The 25,421-nt window shown below is 43.4% G+C and overlaps 1 protein-coding gene across 1 annotated transcript in view; it reads right to left on the bottom strand.

Annotated features, from left to right (window-relative positions):
- Window positions 1-25,421, bottom strand: part of COL28A1 (collagen type XXVIII alpha 1 chain) — an 81,109-nt gene that overhangs the window by 25,466 nt on the left and 30,222 nt on the right. Inside the window, exons 11-24 of the mRNA XM_066629132.1 lie at window positions 22,130-22,198; window positions 20,172-20,240; window positions 18,400-18,468; window positions 15,512-15,580; window positions 15,120-15,188; window positions 14,007-14,075; window positions 11,848-11,916; window positions 11,164-11,235; window positions 9,247-9,315; window positions 8,652-8,723; window positions 7,312-7,380; window positions 6,716-6,784; window positions 2,508-2,576; window positions 2,291-2,359 (exon numbers count right to left, since the gene is read on the bottom strand). Coding sequence (XP_066485229.1) covers window positions 2,291-2,359; window positions 2,508-2,576; window positions 6,716-6,784; window positions 7,312-7,380; window positions 8,652-8,723; window positions 9,247-9,315; window positions 11,164-11,235; window positions 11,848-11,916; window positions 14,007-14,075; window positions 15,120-15,188; window positions 15,512-15,580; window positions 18,400-18,468; window positions 20,172-20,240; window positions 22,130-22,198 — 972 coding nt within the window. The remainder of the gene's footprint in view (window positions 1-2,290; window positions 2,360-2,507; window positions 2,577-6,715; window positions 6,785-7,311; window positions 7,381-8,651; window positions 8,724-9,246; window positions 9,316-11,163; window positions 11,236-11,847; window positions 11,917-14,006; window positions 14,076-15,119; window positions 15,189-15,511; window positions 15,581-18,399; window positions 18,469-20,171; window positions 20,241-22,129; window positions 22,199-25,421) is intronic.

Below are 25,421 nucleotides of genomic sequence, written 5' to 3' on the forward strand. Positions count from 1 at the left end.
GGGTGTGGAGGAGATGGGGGACTGCCTGATTTGGGGCATAATCCTATGCTGCTGAAACCTGTGGATCATTTGCAGCACACCAATGTGCCACGGCACAATGGTTAATAATTGCTGGGTCAGAGTGTCACAGTGCAATCCTATGCATGTCTACTCAAAAGTAAGCCCCACTGAGTTTAATGAGACTTACTCCTGGGTAAGTGTGTATAAGATTGCAGCCTTAGAGTAACACTGACTGAGCCTGATCTCAGCCTGAACCACATCATAGGATCATTGTGTGAATAAATTGGAGAGAGGAGAATCTTGTATGCTACACTTACTAAGCTGTTTCAGGCAGGCAAGAAGGAACAAACTGAGAAAAAGAGGGTCTTCGTTTGCATTTTGGAAGGCAATAAAGGATAGATTTGGCTCAACAGCTTTCAGTTGCTGATCCATACTGTCAAGTAACATTCTGATCCATACTGTCAAGGAACGTGCTGGTCCAAAGTTCTTTGATATGTCTTTTTGTTTCCAGTATCAACCCTTTTTCTAAAAAATCTGAACAATGGATGCATAAAGTTTATGATGCTCTTAAATTTAATGTTATGGTTATGGGGAGAGCAAGATTTGCAGGTCAAATTCTTTTAAAGTCAATGAAAAATGTGGTTTGACTTTAAAGGCATTACAAAAGCAAGTTAGGTTAAGTTCCATCCACTCCCAGGTGTTATAAATAGTGCAGTTCAATTTTATGTCTTCGGTCATTTTCACATCAGTATCACCAAATGATACAGAGGAACACCTTTATGAATTGCAGTCAGCAGCAGAAATTGAGCAAATGGGCGGTAGCTCTGTGTGAGCCTGACACCAATCAAATGCCTGGGACGGGGGAGGAACAGACGCTCGCCTGGTTCTTGGACTTAAGCCTCAGTCCTACAGGCCAAGGTTTTTCAAAAGATATGCTTCTTCCAGCTGGCTGGCTCTGTCTCATCCCATGGGACTTTGTTGGTGGTTTCAGTCTTTGCTCTGGTTATTTCTACTGTGGAGTGTATCTACGCCAGGGCTTTCTTAAAACCCAGCCTTAGCATGGCACCGGCATGCCTTTTATATTCAATTGTGATTACGGCCCTATTCCTTTGCCTGTAATATCTACCCTGTACACAGCAAGAGAGTTATGCCTACACTGAATGCATCCCACAGGCAGTTCTGTGTGAATCGGGCCTCTGTTGAACCAAATTCCTCTTCTCTGCTCTGCACATATGTGAGCCATCCCTCAAGCCAAGAGAACAGTGGTCTAATTGAGCTCTAGGAAACATTCTTAAACAGTGATACTTCATGGAATTCCAGCTTGACTTGTATGTAAATTTATGGCCAGGGGGCTCTATGGTTAAACAAAGCTGTTTTTAAAGATGTGGGGATTAGAGTAGTACTGTTTAAACTAGGGATGGGAGGGGAGACCCGTGGGGCATTTTTTTTCCCCTTTCAAGAAGTACATAGTACAAAAGCTAAACTGTAAGGAAATTTGCAATCAAATTTCTGTAAGGAAAATAAGAATAATGATGACAACGTAAGGGCCTGTAGCATTCTGTATATACAATCTCAGGGACCTATTCCTTGTAAGCAAACATTTCATTATTGTACAAACATTCCAGAACAGCAATACAAGTGCCAAAGACCTGGTCCAGTTTAGATGTTCCTGCTCTTCTAAACCTATAGATTTAGAATCAAAAGATGTCCTCCTAAAGCCCCCTTACTTCTGTCAAACCATGGCAATAAACAATGGAAGAATCTTGGCCAAGGTTGGCCCATCCATGAGGCCAACTGAGAAGTCACCTGAGGTGGTAGCAGGAAGCTCCCACTACACATGTCTGTTGGCCCACTTGCCTTTGCTGCCCCTCCTCCTTCACTTTGGATTTGAAAAGAAAGAGGGGAATGGGGCAGAAGAGGAAGTGCAGGGGAAAGGAGAGGAAGTGCAGAAATGCACTTCTTTTCAAATACAGAAGGCAGAGGCTAAGTGGTGGAAGTAACTGGCTTGATGCTGGGTAAAAAAGGCATAACAAGGTTCCACACAAGAGGGACAGCATTTGGCATACTGCCTCAGACACAGGAAGGTCTTGTGTCAGCCCTGATTTTGCAAATGCAGTTTCTTCTGCTATACTGCCACAAAACATACCAACATTCTCCCTTTAAAATCCAGGAACATTATGGATTCTGTCATCTCTACAGAAGTGGCATTCTCATTTAGGCAAAAGTTGCAATTTATGTTCATTTCCAAGGAAATATGGGCTTTAAGAAAAAAAAATGTAAGCACAAGTACCTTTTGGCCTGGGTCACCTGCTCCTTTAAGACCTCTTGGTCCTTGTGGGCCAGGCATTCCCTGAGGTCCCTAAAACAGCATCAGAAAAATACACGTAGGTTAGTCTTGCAGGATCTAAGGATGTATACATAATCGCATTTTGGATATATATATTTCCATGTACTGAAGACTTACTATTGCCTCCTGTCAGTGAAATTATGGAGGAAGTTGCACTTACTGGTGGACCTGGAAAGCCATCTCCTTTTGCTCCAGGCAATCCACGTGATCCAGGCATTCCAGGAGTGCCCTAGACACAAATCATAAGCACTGTGTCATTAATTATAATCATTGGCATGTTTGCGCCTCCTTAGGCGGGAGCTGCATCGGCGCATTCAGACGCACTGACGCACGGACGGAGGCAGAAGCCTCCACCACGGCTCCCGCGCCACTGCTTGTGTCAGCGCGAGCGCAACAACATAAGCGGCAAAGGTAGGCATGAGGGTGTAGGGAGGGGGCTGTAGGGGGCTATTGGGTGGGGGGAGGGCGGGCCCAGGGGTGGGCACGCGGGGAGCCGGGGGGAGGGCTGGGACCCAGCGGTTATGCCAGATTCCAACCCCCATCCCCGGGGCAAGCGGAGCGGCTTCAAGCTCCGCTCTCCTCGAACTTGCGCCACCTCCAGAACTTGCGCCTATGAGGAGACCCATAGGGGCGCACAGCCCTTACCCACGGGTAAGGTGAAGAGCTTCCCCTTGCCTGTGGCTGAGCTGCTGCTTGCTGCAATCCCGCATTGGATGTAACGCAAGCCTCCTGGTTAGGATTGCGCCCATAGGAAGATAAGTGGGGGTTATTGCTTATTGGCCAGAATGTGAATAATAGCTAGCTGAACATGCAAAGCATTTGACATGTATTAGCTTGGGCGAATACTTACACTGACTCTGCAAGGTAAATATTACTATCCCCATATTGCAGCTGTGGCTGAAAGGGAGCAGCTTGCCTAAGGCCACTTTGAATTGTGAGATTCTAACCAGGGAAATTCTGATTAGCAGCTCAGTCCTTCAGCCACTAAACTACACCAGCCACCAGCCAAAGTTCTCAAGATCAAGAGTTTAACAGCCCAATTTTATTTGTTATGCGACTGGCACTAGCATTCTAATGGCATACGGTGCTTTATTGCAGCCGCAGACGTGACCCACCATCAAGACTAGCCGGGCTACTGCTGCAGGCGGTGGTTCACCATTGGTTCCATCACAGCCTCTGGTGCTGGTAAGTCAGAAAGGGAGATGGGAGATAGGCAGGGAGGAGTGGAAGGAGCAGGAAAGGGGGAAATGGGGCAGAACAGGAGGTGGAATGAGGGTTGGAAGGGACTGTATCGGTGGTACTATAATCACTGATATCCTATCCTTCCTCCAGGACTACATCTGCCTTCCTGGGTTCCCTCAAAAGCGTAGCACTGGCTCAGATTTGAGTAGACATGTTTCAGCACCAGAAGCTTACATGCCTGGATAAAGGAACAAATGTTCCCTTATTTGAAGGAGACCTCCAGGATTGCCCCCTCCCACAGGGTGCAACATGTGCTCCGGCAGTGCAGCTGCATCAGCGGAAGAGGGGAAGGAGAGGATTGGGCTCTAAGAACGAACAATACTGTATATTCTGCTGGACAATGGGCCTGCAGTTCCCTGCACCATATGAAAAGTCAGGACACTTCAAAAGTATGCACATGATAGAGAATTGGGAAGGCTATTAAAACAAAAAAAAGGCAGAAGTTATGCTAGACATGCCCAAGTTCTTTGGTGTGCCTAAAAGATCAGTCTGGATTGTTGCCAATGTTTGCAAATATCAAATAGTTTCTCTCTTCATTCTCTCAATAAAGAAGGAAATCTTGGGGCAAAGGGTCTCCTCTCTATTTTGACTTCCAAATTCCTGGACTGCAAAGAGCTGCCAACAGATGTTTTCACTTAAACTTAGCTGTGGACATCCAAAATAGGATAACAATCCCCTTTTCTAGGAAAGGGGATGTTGTCAAATATTGTCCTCCAGGAATATTATTCTTGTGTTCCTATTTTGTAGTCTCTTAAATCTGAAGCACATAATTGGGGACCTTATATCTGATGCTAAATTGTACTATTATTTCTAACTGCAGATAGGGAATCAAATGCTTGATGCTCCTCCCTCCCCCATCAAAGGCTTTGAAAGGTTTTAGGTATGCCTGCACATACAGAACTAACATGTCAGGGCAGTTACTGTCACAACACTACCAAAGTTTGCCCTTCATTCTCTAGGGCAGTAGTTCTCAAACTTTTTAGCACCAGGACCCACTTTTTAGAATGACAATCTGTTGGGACCCACTGGAAGTAATGTCATGGCTGGAAGTGATCTCATGGCTGGAAGTGACCTCATCAAGCAGGAAACTTTTTTAACACCCCCGTATGACAAAATCAAATAGTTAACTGAGTCAATTAAAAGTTTACAATAAGTATAAGTTTAAAAAAATTATTTAAAATAAAGAAGAACCCTCCTAACCCACTCAAGCAGTTGCTGACTTGTTAAAAAAAAAAAAATCTCCAAACATCCCAAAGGCTGCAGTCCACACGTACCCAGGAGTAAAAGCCCCACTGTTAAAAGCAAATACATAAGTAGCCTGTTAAGAGTACAGGTCTGTAACATTTCCCCAAATGCAGTCATATACAGGGTGACCCAAAAAAAAAAAAAAACAGAACCCACAAATCTTTGAATAAAACTGTTAATTTTAATTTTTCTTTGGAAAGAACATGACTTTTATGCAAAGCGACCAAAATAACTGAAACTTTGGGGAATAATTGTACACAGATTGAAGTTTGAGTCTAGTAAGTTTCTTGAAATTTACTGGACCTTTGTAGGATTTAATAAAAATTTTATGGGTTCTGTTTTTTGGGGGTCACCCTGTACCATGGTAACATCAAGTTTAACATATTTTTTTACATACTGAAATGAATGAGGACCCACCTGAAACTGGCTCGTGACCCACCACAGTTTGAGAAACACTGCTCTAGGGACAAGATCGCAACCACCCTGCACTAGGAGTGGGTAATACTTGGCCCACAAACTGATGACAATGATGGCCTCTCTTCTGTCCCATACAGGAGTAGCATATTTATGGTCCAATCCTATTCTCCACTGGCATGCAGGATACAGAGCTTCTGGTGCAGTGGCTGCTGTATCCTGCACACCATCCCTGGACCAGACCAGTGGAGAGGTAAGTAAAGAAAAACTTTAACTTACCTCTCTGGTGTCTGCTTGATCTGCAGTGGGCCTACAATCTGCAATGGGTTGTTAATTTCTTCACGTCACTATCCAAGTTAATTCAGATGACTAGAATCCATCTTAAAAAGCTTATTGCTCTGTGTCTGTCACTGTGCAATGAGGCAGCCATCTTTAGCCTCTTGCTATATGGTGAAGCAAAGTGTTATTACCCCTCATTTTCATGGATTTCTGAGCCATATGAGTTGTTTATAAAATCAGTGTCTCGGGGATAGCCAAAATGCTAATGGAGGCAGTCTCCCTCCCTGCTATGGAAGAATACAAGTTGTGGAATACTGGGTGAGAATCAGAGGAACTGATGGTTCTGGAGCATGCCCAAAGATCCAACTAGAAGGGGGCAGTTGATGGAAAGAGAAAACAATACTGAACACTATCTCCCGATCGTGTCTGATCTCGGAAGCTAAGCAGGGTCAGGCCTGGTTAATACTTGGATGGGAGACCGCCTGGGAATACCGGGTGCTGTAGGCTTATACCATAGTCTTTCGAGACTGAAGGTTGCCAACAACTCAAATATAACCTGCTATTTCACATACTATGTATTACAGCATTTTCACTGTGGTAATAAATTTCCTGTTGTCAATAGCCAAACTGCCTCAGCAGTGTTTCAGAACTAAAATAAAAGATGTGGCCATTTAATTTGTTAAATGTTGTTTAGTTCAGATCTTGCAAACACTTTCACGTGTGCTCCTCCTGAAGCATCTTCACGGTTGCTGTCATCTTGAAGCATCTGGAGGCAGGAGTCTAGCCCTTGTTACTTAGACCGTGGGATGTTTCTGATATGAATAATGATAAAGAACAGAGGACGCCAAAGCAAACTAGGTCAAAAAGCCCAGAAATCTAATACAATGAAAGGCACTAGTGGTTGTTCTAAGTAAAACAAGAAGCACATTGTCTTCAGAATCAAGCATTCCCCTCCTCTGGATTATACATTTAAATTAAGTTCAGAAGAACATATTTATAAGGGCGATAAAGGATGGTCAGACACAATTCACATGCTTGTGCACTGAATCCTCAGTGAACACTCTTTCAGCTTCTCACCCAACTCTTCCAAAAGTAGTTAATTAAATATTCCTTTCCACTTTGTATATGATCCTATTAAATTCATGGCAGATCTTTTGGGTGTTTTTTTTAGAACAACCAATTACATACCACAGGTCCAATGATTGAATCTCCAGGACTTCCATCACTTCCAGGTGGTCCAGCAATTCCTTGTTCCCCCTAAACGTACATACAAAAACACACATTTTAATTAGATGGTCATTAGTTGTGAAGGGAAAATGCCAGATTCAGGTATTCTGTTGCATAGTGTTGATAATGATTGTTTCTAAAATTATGACCAGGGAAAGGATCCTTCTGCAAATCACACTTAGGACAAAATGGTAAAGTCAGAAGAATTTGTGTAAAGCTGGCAACAAACGAAATTACCAGAATTATGATGCCTATGTGTGTTTACATAGGAAATTGCCCTTGGTCTCTGTAGCTCAGGATTCTCTACTCTGACTGGCAGCAGCTCTCCAGGGTTTCAGACCAGGGTCCTTTCCAGTTCTCCTACTTAGAGATGCTCAGGATTGAACCTGAGAACTGCTGTATGCAAAGCATGAACTCAACATCTAAGCTACAGCTGCTAGCTACACAGTATCTATTGGGCAAAGTTCCTGTGCAGATCCTAATGAAAGGGTGTTGCATAGTAGGTCATAGGTTTGCATTCAGTCCTCCCCATAACAACAAAATAATAAGTCATTTACCTTGGGGCCAACTGGTCCACGAACTGAAGGTCCAGGGTTACCAACTGAACCTTTGATTCCAGGTTCACCCTGAAAGGGAAATTGACACAATCAGCTACTTTACAGTAAATTTTAAGATGTCTTCTATTACACCTGAATATGTTTAAATACAAATGTACTGTACATGGTGCTAGGTGTAAGGCAAGGGAGTGTGAACCAGGTCAGTCTCATTTTGTTTTGCTTGGACTGAGGGTAAGAAAGCCTTAGCAGGTCCTCCGAGACCCAATGAAAAATGCAGGAGGGCTCCAGCCTTCCTGCAGGCACTCTGCAGCATGCTACCCTGTGCGCTACTAGAGCACTTTTTATGACCATGCATTCTACTGGTGGCTGGGCCTAATATGATTGGGTCATAAATCATTGACTCATATTACCAGAAGAGATTTTAAGAGTCCTCTCTTTCAGTTGTTTGAACACAGCCACCTGTGCAATTGAATCACAATTGTTCTTCATCTCCATTGCTGATGTTTTTAGGACAGCTAAAATTTAACATTTATTCCATCATTTTGTTTCCTCTTTGCTAATTCTGATTTTAACTAGCAATATAGGCAGGGTGATAGCTACACAACAAGTGTCTGTGCTCTCATTCTGGTGTTCAGAAAAGTCAGATGGTTTTACTCTACTTTGAAATCCTTGCCACAATACTAGGATCCTCACAGTGGAGACTATTGGGCAGGAGGTCTGGTCTAGAGGGTAGAGCCTCTGTTAGCCTGAAGATAACATCAGAAGGTCGCCAGTTCGAGGACACCAGCAGCTCCCTAAATGGCTGAGAATGGCGAGAACTTGAAGCAGCTGACAAGCCCAGCTGAGTGATTCCACCTGCTCTTGGTGTGAGCAAGAAGCATCTTGGATGCCCTCCATGTGAGAGATGGAGCTGCTTGTCAGCTCGTGTGGGAGAACTGGAGGCCAGAAGTGAGACCAAACCAGGAAGATCCGTTCTGAAATGTTGGTTCTTGAAAGAGAGAACCTTTATGATTGTAAAAATCCCCTTGAGGGATTTAGAAAGGCCTGCCTATGTAAACCGCCTTGAATAAAGACAGAGGAGTAATCCGATGACCAGAAAGGCAGTATATAAGTACCTAGTTATTATTATTATTTGTCATTGATTTGTTGCAATCAGCTGTGTGGACAGTTAGAAGATTAGCTTTGGGCATGCAGACTACTGGGACTGGACTACATATACACTATATATGTAGTGTATATGTATGGAGATTAGACTACATATAAACTACAACTGGTAAACTGCATACAGACAATTTGAAGCACATGGCTAAGGAAGCAACAGTGAAAAGATCTGAATGTACCTTTGAACCTGGAGGACCTGGTACACCTCTCACCCCATCAAATCCTTGAGCTCCTTTTTGTCCTTCTTCACCCTGACCAAAAACCAACAAAAGCAGTGTTAATGCAGAGCTGATTCTACACCACTCCATACACACTGTTTTAATTAGACTTCATACAATGAAAACATAGAAATTCAGTGATTGGTGAATTGGTCAACGACCACATCTCTCTGTGAATATTTTTGAAGACAGTCCTGCTCAGGAGAAAGGTTGAATGTCTTCATTTTACCATGGTGAAACAAATGCGGACAGCTTAGGGGCAGAGGTGACCATTGTGACAGTACTTCCATATCTGTGTGTATTCTACATATTTACATCTGAAGATACCCACACTGTATTTTCTCCACCTCTAGAACTTCTTTCTGCTATATTTACACATCCTGTCTACCCAACAGCCTTGTCAAGATCTCCTTCAGTGCCATACAGAGCTTGATTTTAATAAGTAACATTGCAAATATTTAAACTAAGGATTATGAACAAAAATGCCAATTATACAGCTTTGTACATCCTGTGATTTTATGTTCTCCCTTGTCATTTCAAAAGACATAAATCATACCTTTGGGCCCACGTCCCCTTTTCCAGGTGGCCCCTCTGGGCCTCTTGGACCAGGCAATCCTTGTTCCCCCTAATGTAAATAAGATGAGCATATTAATTTTCATTTAAAAAAAAATTACATTCATCGGAATGGAAAAGGAAACCAAGCAGGGATGAGAATCCCCACCAGATGACCAAAGGTGTGACAAGACTGATAACTGCAGAGAAGCTAGATGAATTCTTTGTATTGATTTTGTTGGGGGAGGGGGGGAGGGAACATTAGACCAATATCCAGTCAACTTTGGATAGCAATCAATTTTTTCAAGGAGGATTTCTGAATAACTGAGTCAAAGAGAGTAGACAAAGAATAGAAATTCTAGGGCTTTCAGACAAATAAAAGATTAAGACGACGTTGGGACAGAGGGGAATCCATTCGAAAGTTCTCGAAGGTGAAATAGTTGAGATTCTAACAAAAGTACACAACTTGACTAAAATCTACCTCATTATCAAGTCTGATAACCACTGTAATGCCAATTTTTAAAGAGGGATCTGGAAGAGAGCAAAAACTTACATCGGCTTAATAGTTGCTCCAGATGAATAGGTGGAAAGCATGATTAAAGATATAATTACTAAGCATACAGAACAAACTTTGCTGAGGATGAATCATCAAGGCTTCTACAAAAGAAAGTAGAACCTTTTGGAATTCAATAAGTGAGTGGATGGGAAAATCCAGTAGACGTTATATACTTGGACTTCCAAAAGGCTCAGTCCCTCATCTGAAAAGCCCCTCATTGAAAACTCCTGACAATCCAACCCTAACTCCCCACTTGGCAATAGAGCAGTGCTGCTGCCAAGGGTTAACTTGAACCTGCACCAGCAGTATCTCTAAGGCAAATCCACATTAACCAGTGAAGATGGATCAGGCCCGGGAAGGGGTGAGGATTTGGCACAAACCCACCCCCTTCCCTGGTCCATTCCATTCTTCTCCCCACTCCAATCACCATACCATTCTGCTCCCTCCCTTCCTTTTTGCCTGAAAGATCTTACTGGCAGTACTGTCCGTCATCATGAGGAGCAGCTCAGCTGCTCACCACTTGTGGTGGCCAGGCTGTACTCACTGGTGCTGTCACATCTGGAACAGCTGTAAAGCTGTTTAACCAGCCGGAACACTTGTTCCGTCAGCATAAACCACCAATAGGATTGGGCTGTGAGTTAACTTAGCAGTCATGGGATAAAAGGATATTCGACTTATGGATTAATAACTGGTTATATAACAGGAAGCAAAAGAAGAATAGATAATTTTCACAATGGAGGAATGTAAGCAATAGGGTCCAAGAAGGGTCTAAATTGAGACCACTACTAATTAACTCATTCATAACTGATCTGGAGTCAAGGTACCTTGGTGAAGAGGCCAAGTTTGTGGATAATATCAAATTACAGGTGAGCGTTGCTTAGTGACAGTCTACCCAGCGATGGCTCACATATGCGACGGCTGCCACTGGTCCCTGTTCACCACACTCCTCTCGCTTCCGGAGGCTTTTCTGCACCTTGGAGAGGCAATGTGCATCCATGCTCCCCTTGCCTCCCCAAGACTCAGACTGGCTGTTTCGACCAAAAACATGTGACTTCCAGTTTCCTGGGAAACTGGAAGTTGCGTGTTTCCGCCCAAAACAGGCATTCTGAGCCTTGCATAGGCAGCGCACAGATGCACACTGCCTCTCCAAGGCTCCGGAGGCTTTCAGAAGCTTCACACAGTGTCAAGCCTTGCTTGGCAACTGGGGTGCTGTTCTGCATCCCTGTCACTAAGCAACGCATGACTGTATTGGGATGGTGAAACCCAAGCAGCTAGCAAAGAGCTCCAAAAGAATCTCTCCAAACCAAACCTGATTCTTTTGTTTTAGACTGATATTTGAACTCATAAAAAATGAAATTGTGTTACCTTTTTCCCCAAAGTGCCTGCTAATCCTGGTTTCCCAGGTTCTCCTGGGAATCCTGGTCTTCCTGACTCTCCCTTTAAGAGAAAAATTTTTAAGGTGCATAAATTTGAGAAGAATGCTGCATTATGTTTAATTTGGTACCTAAAACATTAGGTATTAGGTTCAGGATAAGAAAGTGTTGTTCTTTTAAGAAAATATAGATGTACCTTACCGTAAGATGCTTCCATACTGCAAGGCTTACCGGGATACAGTGTAAGCAATCATTGGGGCTGATGTTTAACTGACCACTGCTTTTATGTATTTTTCCAAGAAACACTGGTATTAAATGTGCATCATTCATAATTTTGCAAAGTGCAAATATTTTGTGCTTTGGTATTCATCCCTGTCCAGGTTGCTAGGGCAGAGCCTGCCCCTGGGTCCGCTCAGCCCAATGGCAGCCACTGCAGCCACCCTGGGGCTTCAGAGGTTAGCCAGGTGGACCCTCTGATGAGTGTGCCAGGGCCCCACCTGGTTGACCCCTGATGTCACCCTTTGTATTGGATACAAAAGTTTGAAGCAATCATCAGTATGATCCAGTTGAACTATCAATGAGCCAGACCAATGGCCTGAAAGCAAGCTCCATGACTCTATTTCCGTAGGCAAGAATTAAACAAATTCTAGATAAGAAGTGTGCGAAATGGGCTTACTTTAGGTCCAGGTTGCCCAGTGCCCTGTGGTCCTGGATCTCCTTTTGGTCCAGGTAAACCCTCTTGGCCCTTGAAACAACAAGCAAAAGAATATGTTTGTTATATGCAAATCTTTTATTTAAAAGTGCCTAAGTTTTACTACATATATATCAGTGTTTCTCAAACTGTAGGTCAGAATCCACTAGGTGAGTCATGAGCCTATTTCAGGTGAGTTCCCATTCATTTCAATATTTATTTTTAATATATTAGACTTGATGCACCATAAGATGTGACTACATTTGGGGAAATGTTACAGATCTATACTTTTAACAGGCTACTATGTATATGCTTTTAATAAGGATAGTAAATGAGACTTACTCCTGGGTAAGTGTGGGTAGGATTGTAGGTTAGGATTGCTAAAAAATTTTCCTGCTTGATGATGTCACTTCTGGTCATGGCATCACTTCCAGTGGGTCCGGACAGATTTTCACTCTAAAAAGTGGGTCCCAGTATTGAAAATTTGAGAACCACTGATATATATGCATCTTCCTCTCTCCCATTCTTCTTCTCTTATGGTCTAAGTTGTAGGAAGCTTTTGGTAGGGAAGAATGTAGCTCAAGGAAGAGTGTCTCCTTTACATGCAGAAGGGTCCAGGTTCAATCCTTTGCACCGCCAGGCACGGCAGAGAAAAATTTCTATCAGAACCTCTGAAGAGCCAGAATTGTTACTAAGCAGGATGGACTAATGATCTGACTCCATACAAGTAGGAAGGCAGACCCCCACAGTTGTGTTCCCTACTGGCTATGGCCCTATAAGTTTTCCTCAGTTCTTGGCTGACTCCCACAGTGGCTCTCATCCTCCTTCATCCTGATGTGGAAATATCTCTCATAAAATAAAATGCTACATTGAATAAATTCATAATCACTTCAGAAGGCCTTCAATTAAAAAGCCTGAGGCCAATGGAACAACGGCAGCTGGCACCAGAAGGCCAACCAGACCACAATAAATATTATACAGGACAGGAATCCCCAGGCTGTAATTAGGAATTACTGATTCAATGTTGGCTGAGCTCCTGTATTCCCACTACTAGTTTTTGCCAGACTCAACACAACCTACTGACCCTTGCTTTTTTGGGAATGGGCAAGAAACAGGGGGGGAGGAAGCTCCTTTTTTGGCTACATTGTTCTGGTTCCAAAAGAGTTTGCTGAGATTGAGTGGGCCAGGAGCTGTATTAGAATATGCCACTGCTGTATTTTGAAGTGCAAGAAACAGATCAAAGGCAAAACATGACTCCAGCCGATGGACATCACCTCCATTGACCATGATGATTGCACTGCTAAGACATGGCATTATTGTTTTTTAACTTTAGATGAACAAGTATAACAAGTATAACTGAAATCCAGCTCCATTTGTTGGCCCTTGCTGGTTCCTGCATCCATTTGATGAAAGCTTTTCTCGGTGTTTTCCAGCAAAGCCTTAGAATTTTCCATCAGCCTACTGGTACTTTCACTACCCACCTTTGTTTCTCTCATGTTGTTTGATACCCTTTTCCTCTGGACCTTAAGAAACTAGCTATATTTTGACCCTTGGTCTGCCTGGTCCATGATCATGGACAATTCAGTGGACTGTTACATCTCCTCGCTCCACAGCTGCTACTGTGAGTTTGATTTTTAATAAGTACCCTTTGGGTTCTGTGCTCTTTTTGGGAAAAGGATTTTTCCCCTGATGGTACTCCTCCGTCAGGTCTCTGGAGCATGGAATGGTGGCAGTGGCTAAAAACTACTTGGTTTTTTACCTTGTTCAGCTGCTGATCCGGTAAAGGGAAAAAGGAAGAGGTGCCAGCTTGATAATCTTTAGGCACTACTCCCTTTGGTCACCCTGCCTTTTCCTGGGATGCACTCTCTCTGTCTATTCAGGAAAAAGTCACTCAGGCTCCCGTGATGTTCATCTCAATGTAGACAACAATGTTCTATGTAAGTAGCACAGGCTTCCTACTGCATGTTTCTCCACATCTCTTGGAGTTAGATGCATGGTTGAAAACTCTACTTAGTTCACTCGCCCAGCTAACAAACTTTAGAACCTTTCCTGGTTGCAAACTGCAAATACCCATTAAGGCCCCTTGAAGAAAGCTAAATGGACTGGTATGATTCCATTGTACATCTGTTCACTTTAAATCCTACCTTTGGCCCAGGATGGCCCACACCTCGTGAACCCTTTGCTCCAGGCACACCTTTTGGACCTTGAATACCCTTAAGAGAAAAAAAAAGAAACACAAAGTTAATTAAAACTGCTTCTTCTAATACTTTAATTCAGACAAAGGAGAATAATCTAGAACAGTGTTTCTCAACATTTGTTCTCCACTGAACCACTGCACATGGTTCACTTATTTGAAGTACCACCGGAAGTAACTGATGATGACATCATTGTCAGTTACTTCTGGGTTGGGAGGCTAGATGCGACCCAACAAACACCAGTCAGAGGCTCAGGATGGACGGGAGGGCTTTTCTGAGCATGAAAAAACATGCTTTGGAGCCTCCTACTGGTCTTTGTTGTATCATGTTCCTGGTCTTGCTGCTGGGCAGCAAGTCTGGGGTCCTGCGAATACCATCAGACACCACCTCAAGTACTACTGGTTCTACCCATTCCACTGGTTGAGAAACACTGATCTAGAAGCACTAGTGATAAAAAAGACAAAGCTGATCATAAATTTATATTGTGAATCCCAGCATGTGTGCCAACTCATAACTTTAATTGCAATCTTAAAGATTCCTTATTTTCTTAAAGATACTTTCAAATCTTTGACATTTCTTTTGTCTAATGTTTTATATTATAAACTCTAAAACTCAAATAATAGTTGAAAAATCCAGGGGGAGGGGCAAGTACTGTTCCAATGGAAGTTATGTTGACTATGACTGCTCAATTTTATTTATTTATTTATTGTTCGCATTTTTATACTGCCCTTCCTCCAAGGTGATCAGGTCGGTGTACATAGTTCGTCCCCTCCTGTTGTCCTCACAGCATCCCTGTGTGGAGGGTGAGGCTGAGACATGGTGACTGGTCCAAGGTCACACAGGAAGCTCCATAGCCAAGTGGTAATTTGAACCTAGATCTTCTAGGTCTAAATCCAACTCCTGAACCACTACACTACCCTGGCTTTTATTGTCTTTATAAGAAAAACATGGCCAAAATTCATGTCTATATATGTTTACAAATCAACAAAAATACCTACCCCAAGAAAGGTATTGATCTGCCCCAAATACAGTACATTTCAACTTGCCCTAAAGTGCATTTACCTGAATTCCTTGGTTGCCAGTTCCAGGGGGTCCCATCAAGCCCTGTGGTCCATCCATCCCCCGCTCACCCTACATGAAAAATATTCTGTATTGTAAATTATTCTTTCAATTAAAATATCATCAGTACCATATTATTTTTAAGCCTGAAATACATTTCCCAAATTCCCAAAATATTAGTTCACAAAGTATGCAAAAGGAAACATCTCCTGGGGATAAAGATCATGAGACATTTGGGAAACTAATGAGAACCAAGTCAGGATGGAGTTCCTATATAGCATCATTCCTAGACTATCTCACAACCTAGGCAGCACTGCTTTTCATTTTCCCAGTATCTATGCTGCTGCTTTAGTATTGCAGTATATAATTTAGAAAATCTGTTCCATACATTGTACCTTATCCCCTTTGATGGAATGACCGGGTGCTCCAACTGGTCCTGCTGGCCCTTCAGAACCTTTTTCACCCTGGACACAAATATTAAAAGAAGCGTATAAAAGTGCTAAATATCATAATCACACTACTGTACATCCAGACTTGTAAATCCGACAGGAAGCTATGGGCAGTTGCATACAAGTTCAAAGCAAGGGAGAGATTTTTTTAGCCTAAGGTTTCTCAAATAAGAAGAACCCTGCTGGATCAAGTTAAAGGTCCAAATAGCCCAGCTTCCTGTATCTCAGGATGGCCTACAACGTGCCTCAGAGAGCATGCAAAAAAACAAGATACCTATATCCTGTACTCCCTTGCATCTGGCACTCAGAGATAGCCTATTTTTAGAACCAAGAGGTTGCATATACCCATCATGCCTTGTAACCTGTGGCGGACTTTTTCTCCATAAATCTGTTCAAAGACTTAAAGGCATTTAGACCAGGTGCCTTCACCGCCTCCTGTGTTAAGGAGTTCCACAGATTAATCACATGCTGGGTAAAGATGTATTTTCTTTTGTTGATTCTAAGGCTGCAACCCTATACACACTTTCCTGGGAGTAAACCCCATTGTACACAAAGGGACTTCCTTCTGAGTAGACATGCATAGGATTGTGCCCTAAGTCTCCTGACACTCAGTTTTAGTGATTGCCCCCGATTCTTGTGTTAGAGGGAAAAGAACATCCCTCTATCCACTTTATCCCATGCATAATTATACATATCTCAAAAATAATTAATAATAAATGTTAATTAAAAATAAATAATTGCTGTGGTTTGTTTGTACAAAAAAGCATAGCTTCTTAAATAGATCACACACCCATTCTATGGAAGAGGGAGCTATTCCATAATTCTTAATCTAGATATTTCACAGTTAAGAAGTTCAAAAACATATGATGGCTGCAAATGGGGCAGCTACAATCCCAGGAAGTTTCATTTTAGTCTGAACATGGCAAAAGTCACAGACAGTGAGTGTTCTGATGTACAGATGTGCATCCTGGAGAAGAAAATTATTTGTGGAACATCAAACATCCCTTCAGTCAGCAGGAGGTTGTGAACCTTCCAGTCCATATCTACTAGGACAGGATATATGTGGGAACAGGACATAAAACTGCTTTAATTTCCACAATTAATCACTGTTGTTCTATCTTTAGACTTGTTTGTTGCTCAGTAGCTTCACATATTTTGTTCTACAATCTGGTGATTGTCCATGAAGTCTTTGTCCACAGAGATTCATTATAATGTTCCTTGGTCTTACAGCTTCCCAACATGGAAGTGGCCATAGTCTTTCGAGACTGAAGGTTGCCAACCAACCATTCAAGTCAAGTCTAAATGCCAAGAAAACTCTAAACAAGCACGTCTACTTTTGAATTGTGAGCATAGTTTAATTTCTCAAGAGGAGAAGAGATGGACAGATTGGTGTTGCTTTGCCTGCATGACTGTCTAGAGCAGGGGTGCCCAAACCCCGGCCTTGGGGCCACATGCGGCCCTTGAGGCCTCTCAATGCGGCCTCCAGGAGCCCCCAGTCTCCAATGAGCCTCTGGCTCTCCAGAGATTTGTTGCAGCCCACACTGGCCCAACACAACTGCTCTCAGCGTGAAGGCAACTGTTTGACCTCTTTGTATGAGCTGTGGGATGAAGGCTTCCTCCACTGCTTGCTGTTTCATGTCTGTGATGCAGCAGTGGCAGCAAAGGAAAGGTCAGTCCTGCTTTGTGCAAGGCCTTTTAAAGGCCTTGAGCTATTGCAAGACCTTCATTCAATCATATAAGTTCATCTTTAATATATTCATTTATGTAAACTTATGTAAACTTATTCAAATTTTAAATGTAAATTAATTCCTTTGTTTCCTCTGGCCCCTGATGCAGTGCCAGAGAGATGATGTGGCCCTCTTGCCAAAAACTTTGGACACCCCTGGTCTAGAGCTTGGGCAGTGGGCATTTTGCACCCCATCATCTGCTATGGCCATCTGGCCACTCAGGCTCTGGTCTTTATCAGTCACAGCTGCTTTAAACAATCATATTATAATGTATTTGCACTGATTATCAGCTGCCTTGGGGGTCAACTGTCAAAAGTACTATAATGCTCTCTACAAGGGGCTGCCCTTGAAGACAGTATGGAAGTTGCAATGGTTGAAGAACACAGAAGTCCTTGTGGTCTCGGGGGCTAGCAGCCTGACCATCTGATGTCTGCTCCTGCGGCTACACTGTTTGCCAACTCATTTTTGGGCAAGATGAAAATTTTGAGCTTTAAAGCCCTATATAACTTGAAAACAGTATCTGCTGAATTGTCATATCCCATATGAAGTAGCCTGCCCCCTGAGGTTAGCTAAGATTAACAGGCTAACCCCCTGTTGCATGTGCTGCTCCTGGCAGAAGCCAGATTGGTGGTGACAAGCAGCAGGGCCTTCTCAGTGGCAGCACCAATGTTATAAAATTCCCCCGGTAGAGCTATGAAAGATGTCCTCTCTGTTCACCTTTCAGTGAGAACTGAAAACCTTCCTTTCTTTGTCCTGCTTTCCCCTATTAAATTTGTTTTGCTCTTTTTTATCTTGTATAAAACAAGACATTTTTAAAGTATATTTTATATATTTTATGTATATATTTATCTTGTGTATCATGTACAATTGTTTAGGTGCTTTTATTGTTAGCCTCTGTGATGCCTGGCAGGGGATGCATCTATGCCAAGCAGTAATCAGCACTAGGGAAGTAAAAGTGTTTTAGACAAAAGAAGGGAAGACTGTTCCAAGATGATATTAAGGGATCAAATGCATGTTTATAAATTTATTCAGAAAGTTAAAATAAGAATGATAGTGCATTTCATGAAATGGAAATCCCTGTATATTTCAGTCAAAAAAAAAAATTACCTTCTGTCCTGGAAGTCCTTCCCCTGGGGGACCCCTTTCTCCTTGCACACCCTCAGGACCCCGAGGCCCCTGAATAAGAAATTTAAAAATGGTTGAGCAGCCATGATATGGAGTTCTGCAGGGTTCTAATTCACACATGGAGCTCTCTGTGTAAGCAGGAGAAGCCCCATTCTGTATAGCAGGGGTCTCCAAACCCCGGCCCGGGGCCAGATGCAGCCCACGACAAGCCTCTATCCGGCCCGCAGCCAGCCTCTTCTCCCCTGAAAGCCTCTGGCCCACTCCTGTACATGACCAAGCTGTGCTCTGGTTGTGTCTGGAGGGTGCTCTGAGGGCCAGAGAGGCTGAATGAATGAGCCCATTCATTCATTTATTCACTCCTCTAACTAAGTTCCATCTCTAATTTATTTATTTAAATTTTATACTTAAATTTTTTTCCGGCCACCACACAACAGCCTCCACACCACACCACACCACACCACACCAGATATTTGATGTGGCCTTCTGGCCAAATGTTTGGAGACCCCTGCTTCATAGCATTGTGGAAGGCAGAGTACCTGCGATGATGTGCTAACATCACATCTCCTGACACTTCCTGTGGCTGCTGCTCACAGAGTGCTCATAACAACATCAGAAAAGCCCTGCTGGATCAGACCAAAGGCTCATCTAATACAACATCCTGTTTCACCCTGTGGTCAACCAGGTGCTGCTGGGAAGTCCACAAGCAGCCATCTCCCGCTGTTGTTTTCCTAGAACTGTAACATCCATAGTAACAGCCAGTGATAGACCTGTCCTCCAAGAATTTGTCTCATCCTCTTTTCCCCTTGCCTCTGGCTGAGTCACTTCTGGCCCCTATCCTGTGCTGGATACAGTACAAGTCTCTTGGCTTGCCTGTTCCAGCGTAGAATAGAATTTTGCCCATAGATTAATAACGTCCTCAGGAAAGAAGCAATCAGGCCAATCCAGCATTCTGGGCCAATTCACTCCTGTTTCTTGCCTATTAGATTAACAAGGTGTTCTATAGCACTGTTTCATGCCACGCTCAAGTTTTCGGAAAAGATACCCATGTTACGAGAGGTATTCTATATTTTCAATAGTTTATCTCAATTTGATCTGATACATCTGTTTATATAGTGTTAAAGATGCTGTAGAAATAAAATGTTTTGCTTTATTTTTTAAATTGTTATCATTATTATACATACTTGGCACCCTTCATAAATTTGAAGAATTTTCCCAGCTAACAGTTCATCATGTGCCCCACACATTCAGAACAATCAGTTTAATAAATTCCATCTGTGCCCACAGATGTATACTCAAAACATTTAGGTGCTGCTTGTAGGATTTGTAGCCAGAAATGGGTTAATCATGCTGGTTCCGGGTTGCAAGAAGTCCTGATACAAAGCCCTACACTGCCCCTACATGATATGTTGGGTCCCAGTATCCTCACTCAAGCTTATTGGTTCTCCCACTCTTCCCATGGAGGTGAGCCTTTAGCAGAAGCAGTAAGAGTGCACCCCCATTTGTGGATTGGGTGTGCAGTGCTGGACGTAGTAGTGGATCTTCTGGGGGTGATAGTAGGGCTGATCAGGGTCAGCCGGGCCAAGTGGGACCTCTGATGTCATGGGCTTCCAGCCATTGAACCACCTGGCCAGCCTCTGATGCCACTCCTGGTTCAGTAAGTGCAGAGAGAAACTGCCTCTGTCTTTCAATCAAGCATCTCCTTAACTCCTATACATAAAGCCCTTTTCAGCACTTGACAAGTTTGCTTTACTTACTGTTAAGCCTGGCTCGCCAATTCCAGTAGGTCCTGGAAACCCAATTCTTCCTTCCTGACCTCTGTCACCCTTGGGGGGAGGGAAGCAATAAGGAAAAGGTTTGCTACTGCTCTGAATGCATTTGTAAAATAGGAACAGAACACAATCAACAGTGACACACTTGCAGCCCAAGCCTATCCTGGACTGGCCCATAGCACACAGAGACTCTGGTGCAATCTCTGTTGTATGCTATGGGCTGGCTGGGCACCAGGAAGCAACCAGGAAGAGAGACCCTCTTCAAAAAAAAAAGGCTGCAAAGCTATGCACACTAATTTGGGAGGAAATCCCATTACATTTACTGAAGCTTACATCTTAGTAAACATGCTTGGGCTTGTCCTGTAAGAGACCTTCACATCTTTACCTTTCCACACATATATTATTAATTGTGGACACCAAGGAGCTTCACTACCTCTAATTTTTACATAAAATGGTGAATAGTTAACAATGCTGAGAATAAAACTATGAGGATGGTACCTAAAGAAAGTTAATTGCAACTACTGTAAAGTCCATTGACGTTAATGGTGTTGCAACGAACTTGACTCATTGATTTCGATGGTGCTTATCAGGACTGACTCTCCTTGGATAAAACCAAAACACCTGTATTATTAGTCTGTTTACTACCCTCTTACCTGTACACAAGTACCTGTGACTTTGGACACAGGACCCAAAATTCTAAACCATCAACATCAGCTATTTATACTGATTTACCATAGGCAGTGTTGAATTGAATTCTAACTCTTCACTGAGTGTCTCAATGAAAATGGTGTCCTTGCAGAAGGAACCACTTTTACTTACAGTGATATCAATGTATTCATAAACAAAACTACCTTGCTTCTTCACTACTAGGTGGTATCAGAGCATGATACCATAGTCTTTCGAGACTGCAGGTTGCCAACAAGGTGGGCCACCATGGTTGCTATCGTTCAGGATGTCTGTTCCTTACAGACAACAAAATAGCAAAGAAGGTCAAAGATAGCTCTGATCTCACAACAAGGATATGAACAGAACTGCTCTTAGGCCTGGTGTTAATTTATACTGATGTTCCCATAGAATGGGAACATTCTAACCAAATACATTTTGGTTAGATTAATGTTTATCAAGCGAATACTTGATCTCTTTCCAAACCAGCTCAGTGAATAAGCCTTGGGAGTCAAATATGCCTTTTGACAAACTCATTGAGCCCATCAATAAAAAACAACACCAGTCCCAACAGCTGTCCCATTCATGCAGCTGGCCCTTGCAACCTCCTGTAGCTCCCCCCACCTGTTGCCTTTTCTGCTCCTCCATTGTCCAGTAGGAGATGTGCACAGCCTAGTCCGTGTCTAGTTAAGAGGAGAAGGGTGCAATACAAACTTGCGCTGGAACAGGCAAGCCAGGAGGCTTGCGCTGTATCCAGCGCAGGATTGTGGCTTATGTTCTTATGTGGTTGGCTCCCCGCGCACAGGCCCCCAGGGCCACCCATCGCCCTCCCCCCACCCAGGAACACCTCCCTCCCTCCCTCTCCCTCCCCACCTACCCCACGCCTACCTGTCACCTTTGCGTCAGCTCATCCGAGCCAATGCAAGGAGCCAGGAGGAAGCTGGTGCAGGAGCCTCTGCAGGCTGGCGCTTCTGGGAGCACCGACCCGGCTTCCTCCCACAGAGGCACAAACGTGCTTTACGGCACATTTGCAACCCTCCCAGGGGACTTGGGCCGACCTAACCTCAGGTTAGGATTGCGCCTGAAGTTGGTTATCTCATGCATAGTTAAGCTAATAAAACATTTCTTCCCATGGGGGGGGGGGCGGGAGAAATAACAAGCATGGATCATCTGAGTAGCCTACAAATAATTTCTTTCACTACACAGTGGTTATAGCTCCGTAGGTGCAAATGTGTCAACTCAGGTGCACAGACAACATCACAAATGGGAGTGCTTCTTACCTTTGGCCCTGGGTATCCAATTCCAGGGGCTCCTGCAGGGCCATAAGGGCCTGCTGGGCCCGGCTCCCCCTTAAAAGAAACAAATAAACAAAATGAGTAGAATGTATAGTGGAAGAGAGTCATTTGTTCCCAGCAAAACAGAGATTTTAAGAAATGTCTTCTGGATCCATCAATGGTGACATGATCTTTTATGAGTTCATTGATTCTGGGTATGAATGAAGCAACAAGTAAATTGATTTATGGTTATTGGGTGGTATCAGCAATTTCTCTTCCTCCAAGGTCAGGATGTTTCCTCAGTCCGAAGGAAGAGCTCTTGCTTTGGAAACTGGATATTACACCTGATTGTTAATTTATATAACACCATTAGTGTGCATGCTGCTTTACACAGAATGAAAAAAACAAGTCCCTGCCTTGAGGAGTTTACAATCTAGATATTTTATTTATTTATGTTCCACATTTTTATACTGCCCTTCTGTGAGTCCAGGATGGTGTACATCAGTGATTCTCACACACTGACCACTGGGACCCACTTTTTAGAATGAGAATCCATCAGGGCTCACCAGAAGTGATGTCATGACCAGAAGTGACATCATCAAGCAGGAAAATTTTTAACAATCCTAGGCTGCAATCCTATCTACACTTACCCAGGAGTAAGTCCCATTTGCTATCATTGTTAAAAGAATATGCATAGTAGCTTGTTAAAAGTACAGGTCTGTAACTTTTTCCCAAATGCAGTCGCATACCATGGTAGCATCAAGTCTAAAATATTAAAAATAAAATATTGAAATGAATGGGGACCCACCTGAAATTGGCTCATGACCCACCTAGTGGGTCCCAACCCACAATTTGAGAAACACTGGTGTACATAGCTCTTTCCCGCCTTTTGTCCTTGCAACAACAGGGCTGCATTGTGGCTGCATTGGTAATGGAAAGTTGAATAGGCTTGGGCTCTAAGGCATTTTCCAATTTTCTCTCATTATTTCTTCTGTTTTCCCTGCCCTCCAGTTCTGGTTCACAAATTATCCTTGCGTGACTCCACTGAATATAGCAAATAGCAGGTGTTCTGAGACATTATCATTTTGCCTTTCCAGGAAATATTCCCTTTCTCACTCAGATTGTTTTCAGCGTACAATTCTGGCTGTATTTTTTTTAATCTTCATGCAACAAGTAATGAATCTGCCTCAATGCTTTTCTTTTTTGCGGGAAGTCATGTTAGCTAGAAGTTAAAATAATAAATGAAGACATTCTGTTTCCTGGGGTTTGTGTACCATGGCCCTGCAAGCATGAAAAAACTTGAAACAATTTAGGCCTTCTGTTTCCAAAAGCACCTGATTGAATTTATGGTGGGAAAATACGCTGCATTTCAGAAAACGTTCATTTATCTCCAATAGTTGATAGAGTTCTTGCAAAGATTCATAACCTGCTTTTCAATCAAATTATATCCAAAGGCATCTTATAGTACTGTAAACATAAATCAAATGACCCGGCCAGATGTCCTTATTCCTTTTACAGAGGCTAGAGTGGCACTCCCTGGTTTGTACAGTCCCAAAGCAATGGACACTTGCGGTGGTGTAGCTAGAGGGGGGCAGAGCGCTCAGTGTGGTAGGGAGCGTGCGAGCGGCCCCTCCCCCATTCCCAGCAGGGGGAGCAAAATGAAGACGTATGCCTCCGTTTTGCTCCCCCCGCCGGGAATGGGGGAGGGGCCGCTTGCACACTCCCTGCCACACTGAACGCTCCACCCCCCTCCAGCTATGCCACTGGACACTTGAAATGGAATTCTGTGGAGTTTTCTCTGGCAGGAAGAAGGGAAGCAAGTTCCCTGCTGCTGCTTATATGCTGACCAATGGTTAAAGCCAGGCTGACTTCCCCTTGCCATGATTTTCATCTTCAAAGCAAGAGGATGCAACCTCTCAACTGCGGACCTACCATTAAGTCCGATGGGGCAAATGCCCCAGGCGCGAGCCTCTAGGACCCCACGGAAGCCCTGACAGAGTTGGAAACTGCTTTCGGTTTCTCGGAAGCACAGTTTATTGCATCAGGGAACCTCAGGCTTCCCCAATGCAGTCCTTGGTTGTGCAAGGCTCTATGAGCCTCAGGTGGGGGGGCAGATTTTTGCACAGGTGGGGGGGTGCCAACAGTCCTCAGGGGGGCACCATCACAGACCTTTGCCCCAGGCATGGGTCTGGGGAGGTCCGCTGCTGCAACCTCTGAGTGACCTTGGTTCCTCTGGCCAGTGGCAGAGGGATCCATCACCTCTGCAAAATATCTTCTCTCTTATTCTTCTCACATTCACTAAACGTCTGGGGAGTATGCCAGTTAATGTACTGGTAAATCGGAGCGTGTCCTCTGTGTCATGAATGTATATGAACATATGAGGCTGCCTGGTGCTGTGTCAGGTTGTTGATCCATGTAGGTCAGTATTGTCTACCCTGTTCATCAGTGACTCTCCAATATTTCAGACAGGGGTCTTTTCCTGCCTTATCTGGAGACACTAGGGGAATGAATCTGGGACCTCCTACATGTAAAACATGTGCTGTGCTATTGAATTACAGCCCCTCCTCTGGCTGCCTGGGGTTCTAAATCAAAGGAGAACATATCTCCACATTTGCTACCAAACAGCCTAATCCTAACCCATCCCCTTCATCCACTGGTGGATGGCAGAAGTGAGAGGATGTCAGCGGAAGTGACATACTGAAACTGTAGCTACAACCACTGATTGGCAGTTGCCACCAGGTGGGAAAAAAGAAGTACATTTGTTGGTCACTTCCACACTTCTCTCACCTATTGAGCATTCCATGGTGGGTCCCATGTTGCAGTTTGGGGTTAGAGGAGGGTCCAAGCTCTTGACCAGTTGAAGACCACTGCCTTAGCTGACGTGTTTCTGGTATATATTTACCAAGATCCCAATCCAGATTTCTTGCCACAGATTTTATTTTTTTTAAGAACCAAAAGACGGACATGTTCCACATTCTGAGTCATTTGACCCTCAAGACTTGCCTCTGACCCCTTTAAGCATTTAATCCTAGATTGTGCCCATTGGTGGCACTTTCCCAGATAACTTGCATTAACCCAAGTTATTGTGATTTTGATCCACAGGAAACTTTGAACTATTTTCTGATCTTATCCTCAATCCAGAATAATTAAATGGACATTTAAATGATTGTCTTTCATACAAGAACACAATCCCGGTGTCTTTTTTTATTTTCTGCCTCTTTGCACTTGATTAAAATCACTTACAAACAAATACGAGATTGTCAACAACCTACAAGTTCCACATGTCTTGGTGGTGAAG

Source organism: Tiliqua scincoides, chromosome 5 (assembly GCF_035046505.1).
Source record: "Tiliqua scincoides isolate rTilSci1 chromosome 5, rTilSci1.hap2, whole genome shotgun sequence".
Classification (NCBI taxonomy): Eukaryota; Metazoa; Chordata; class Lepidosauria; order Squamata; family Scincidae; genus Tiliqua; species Tiliqua scincoides.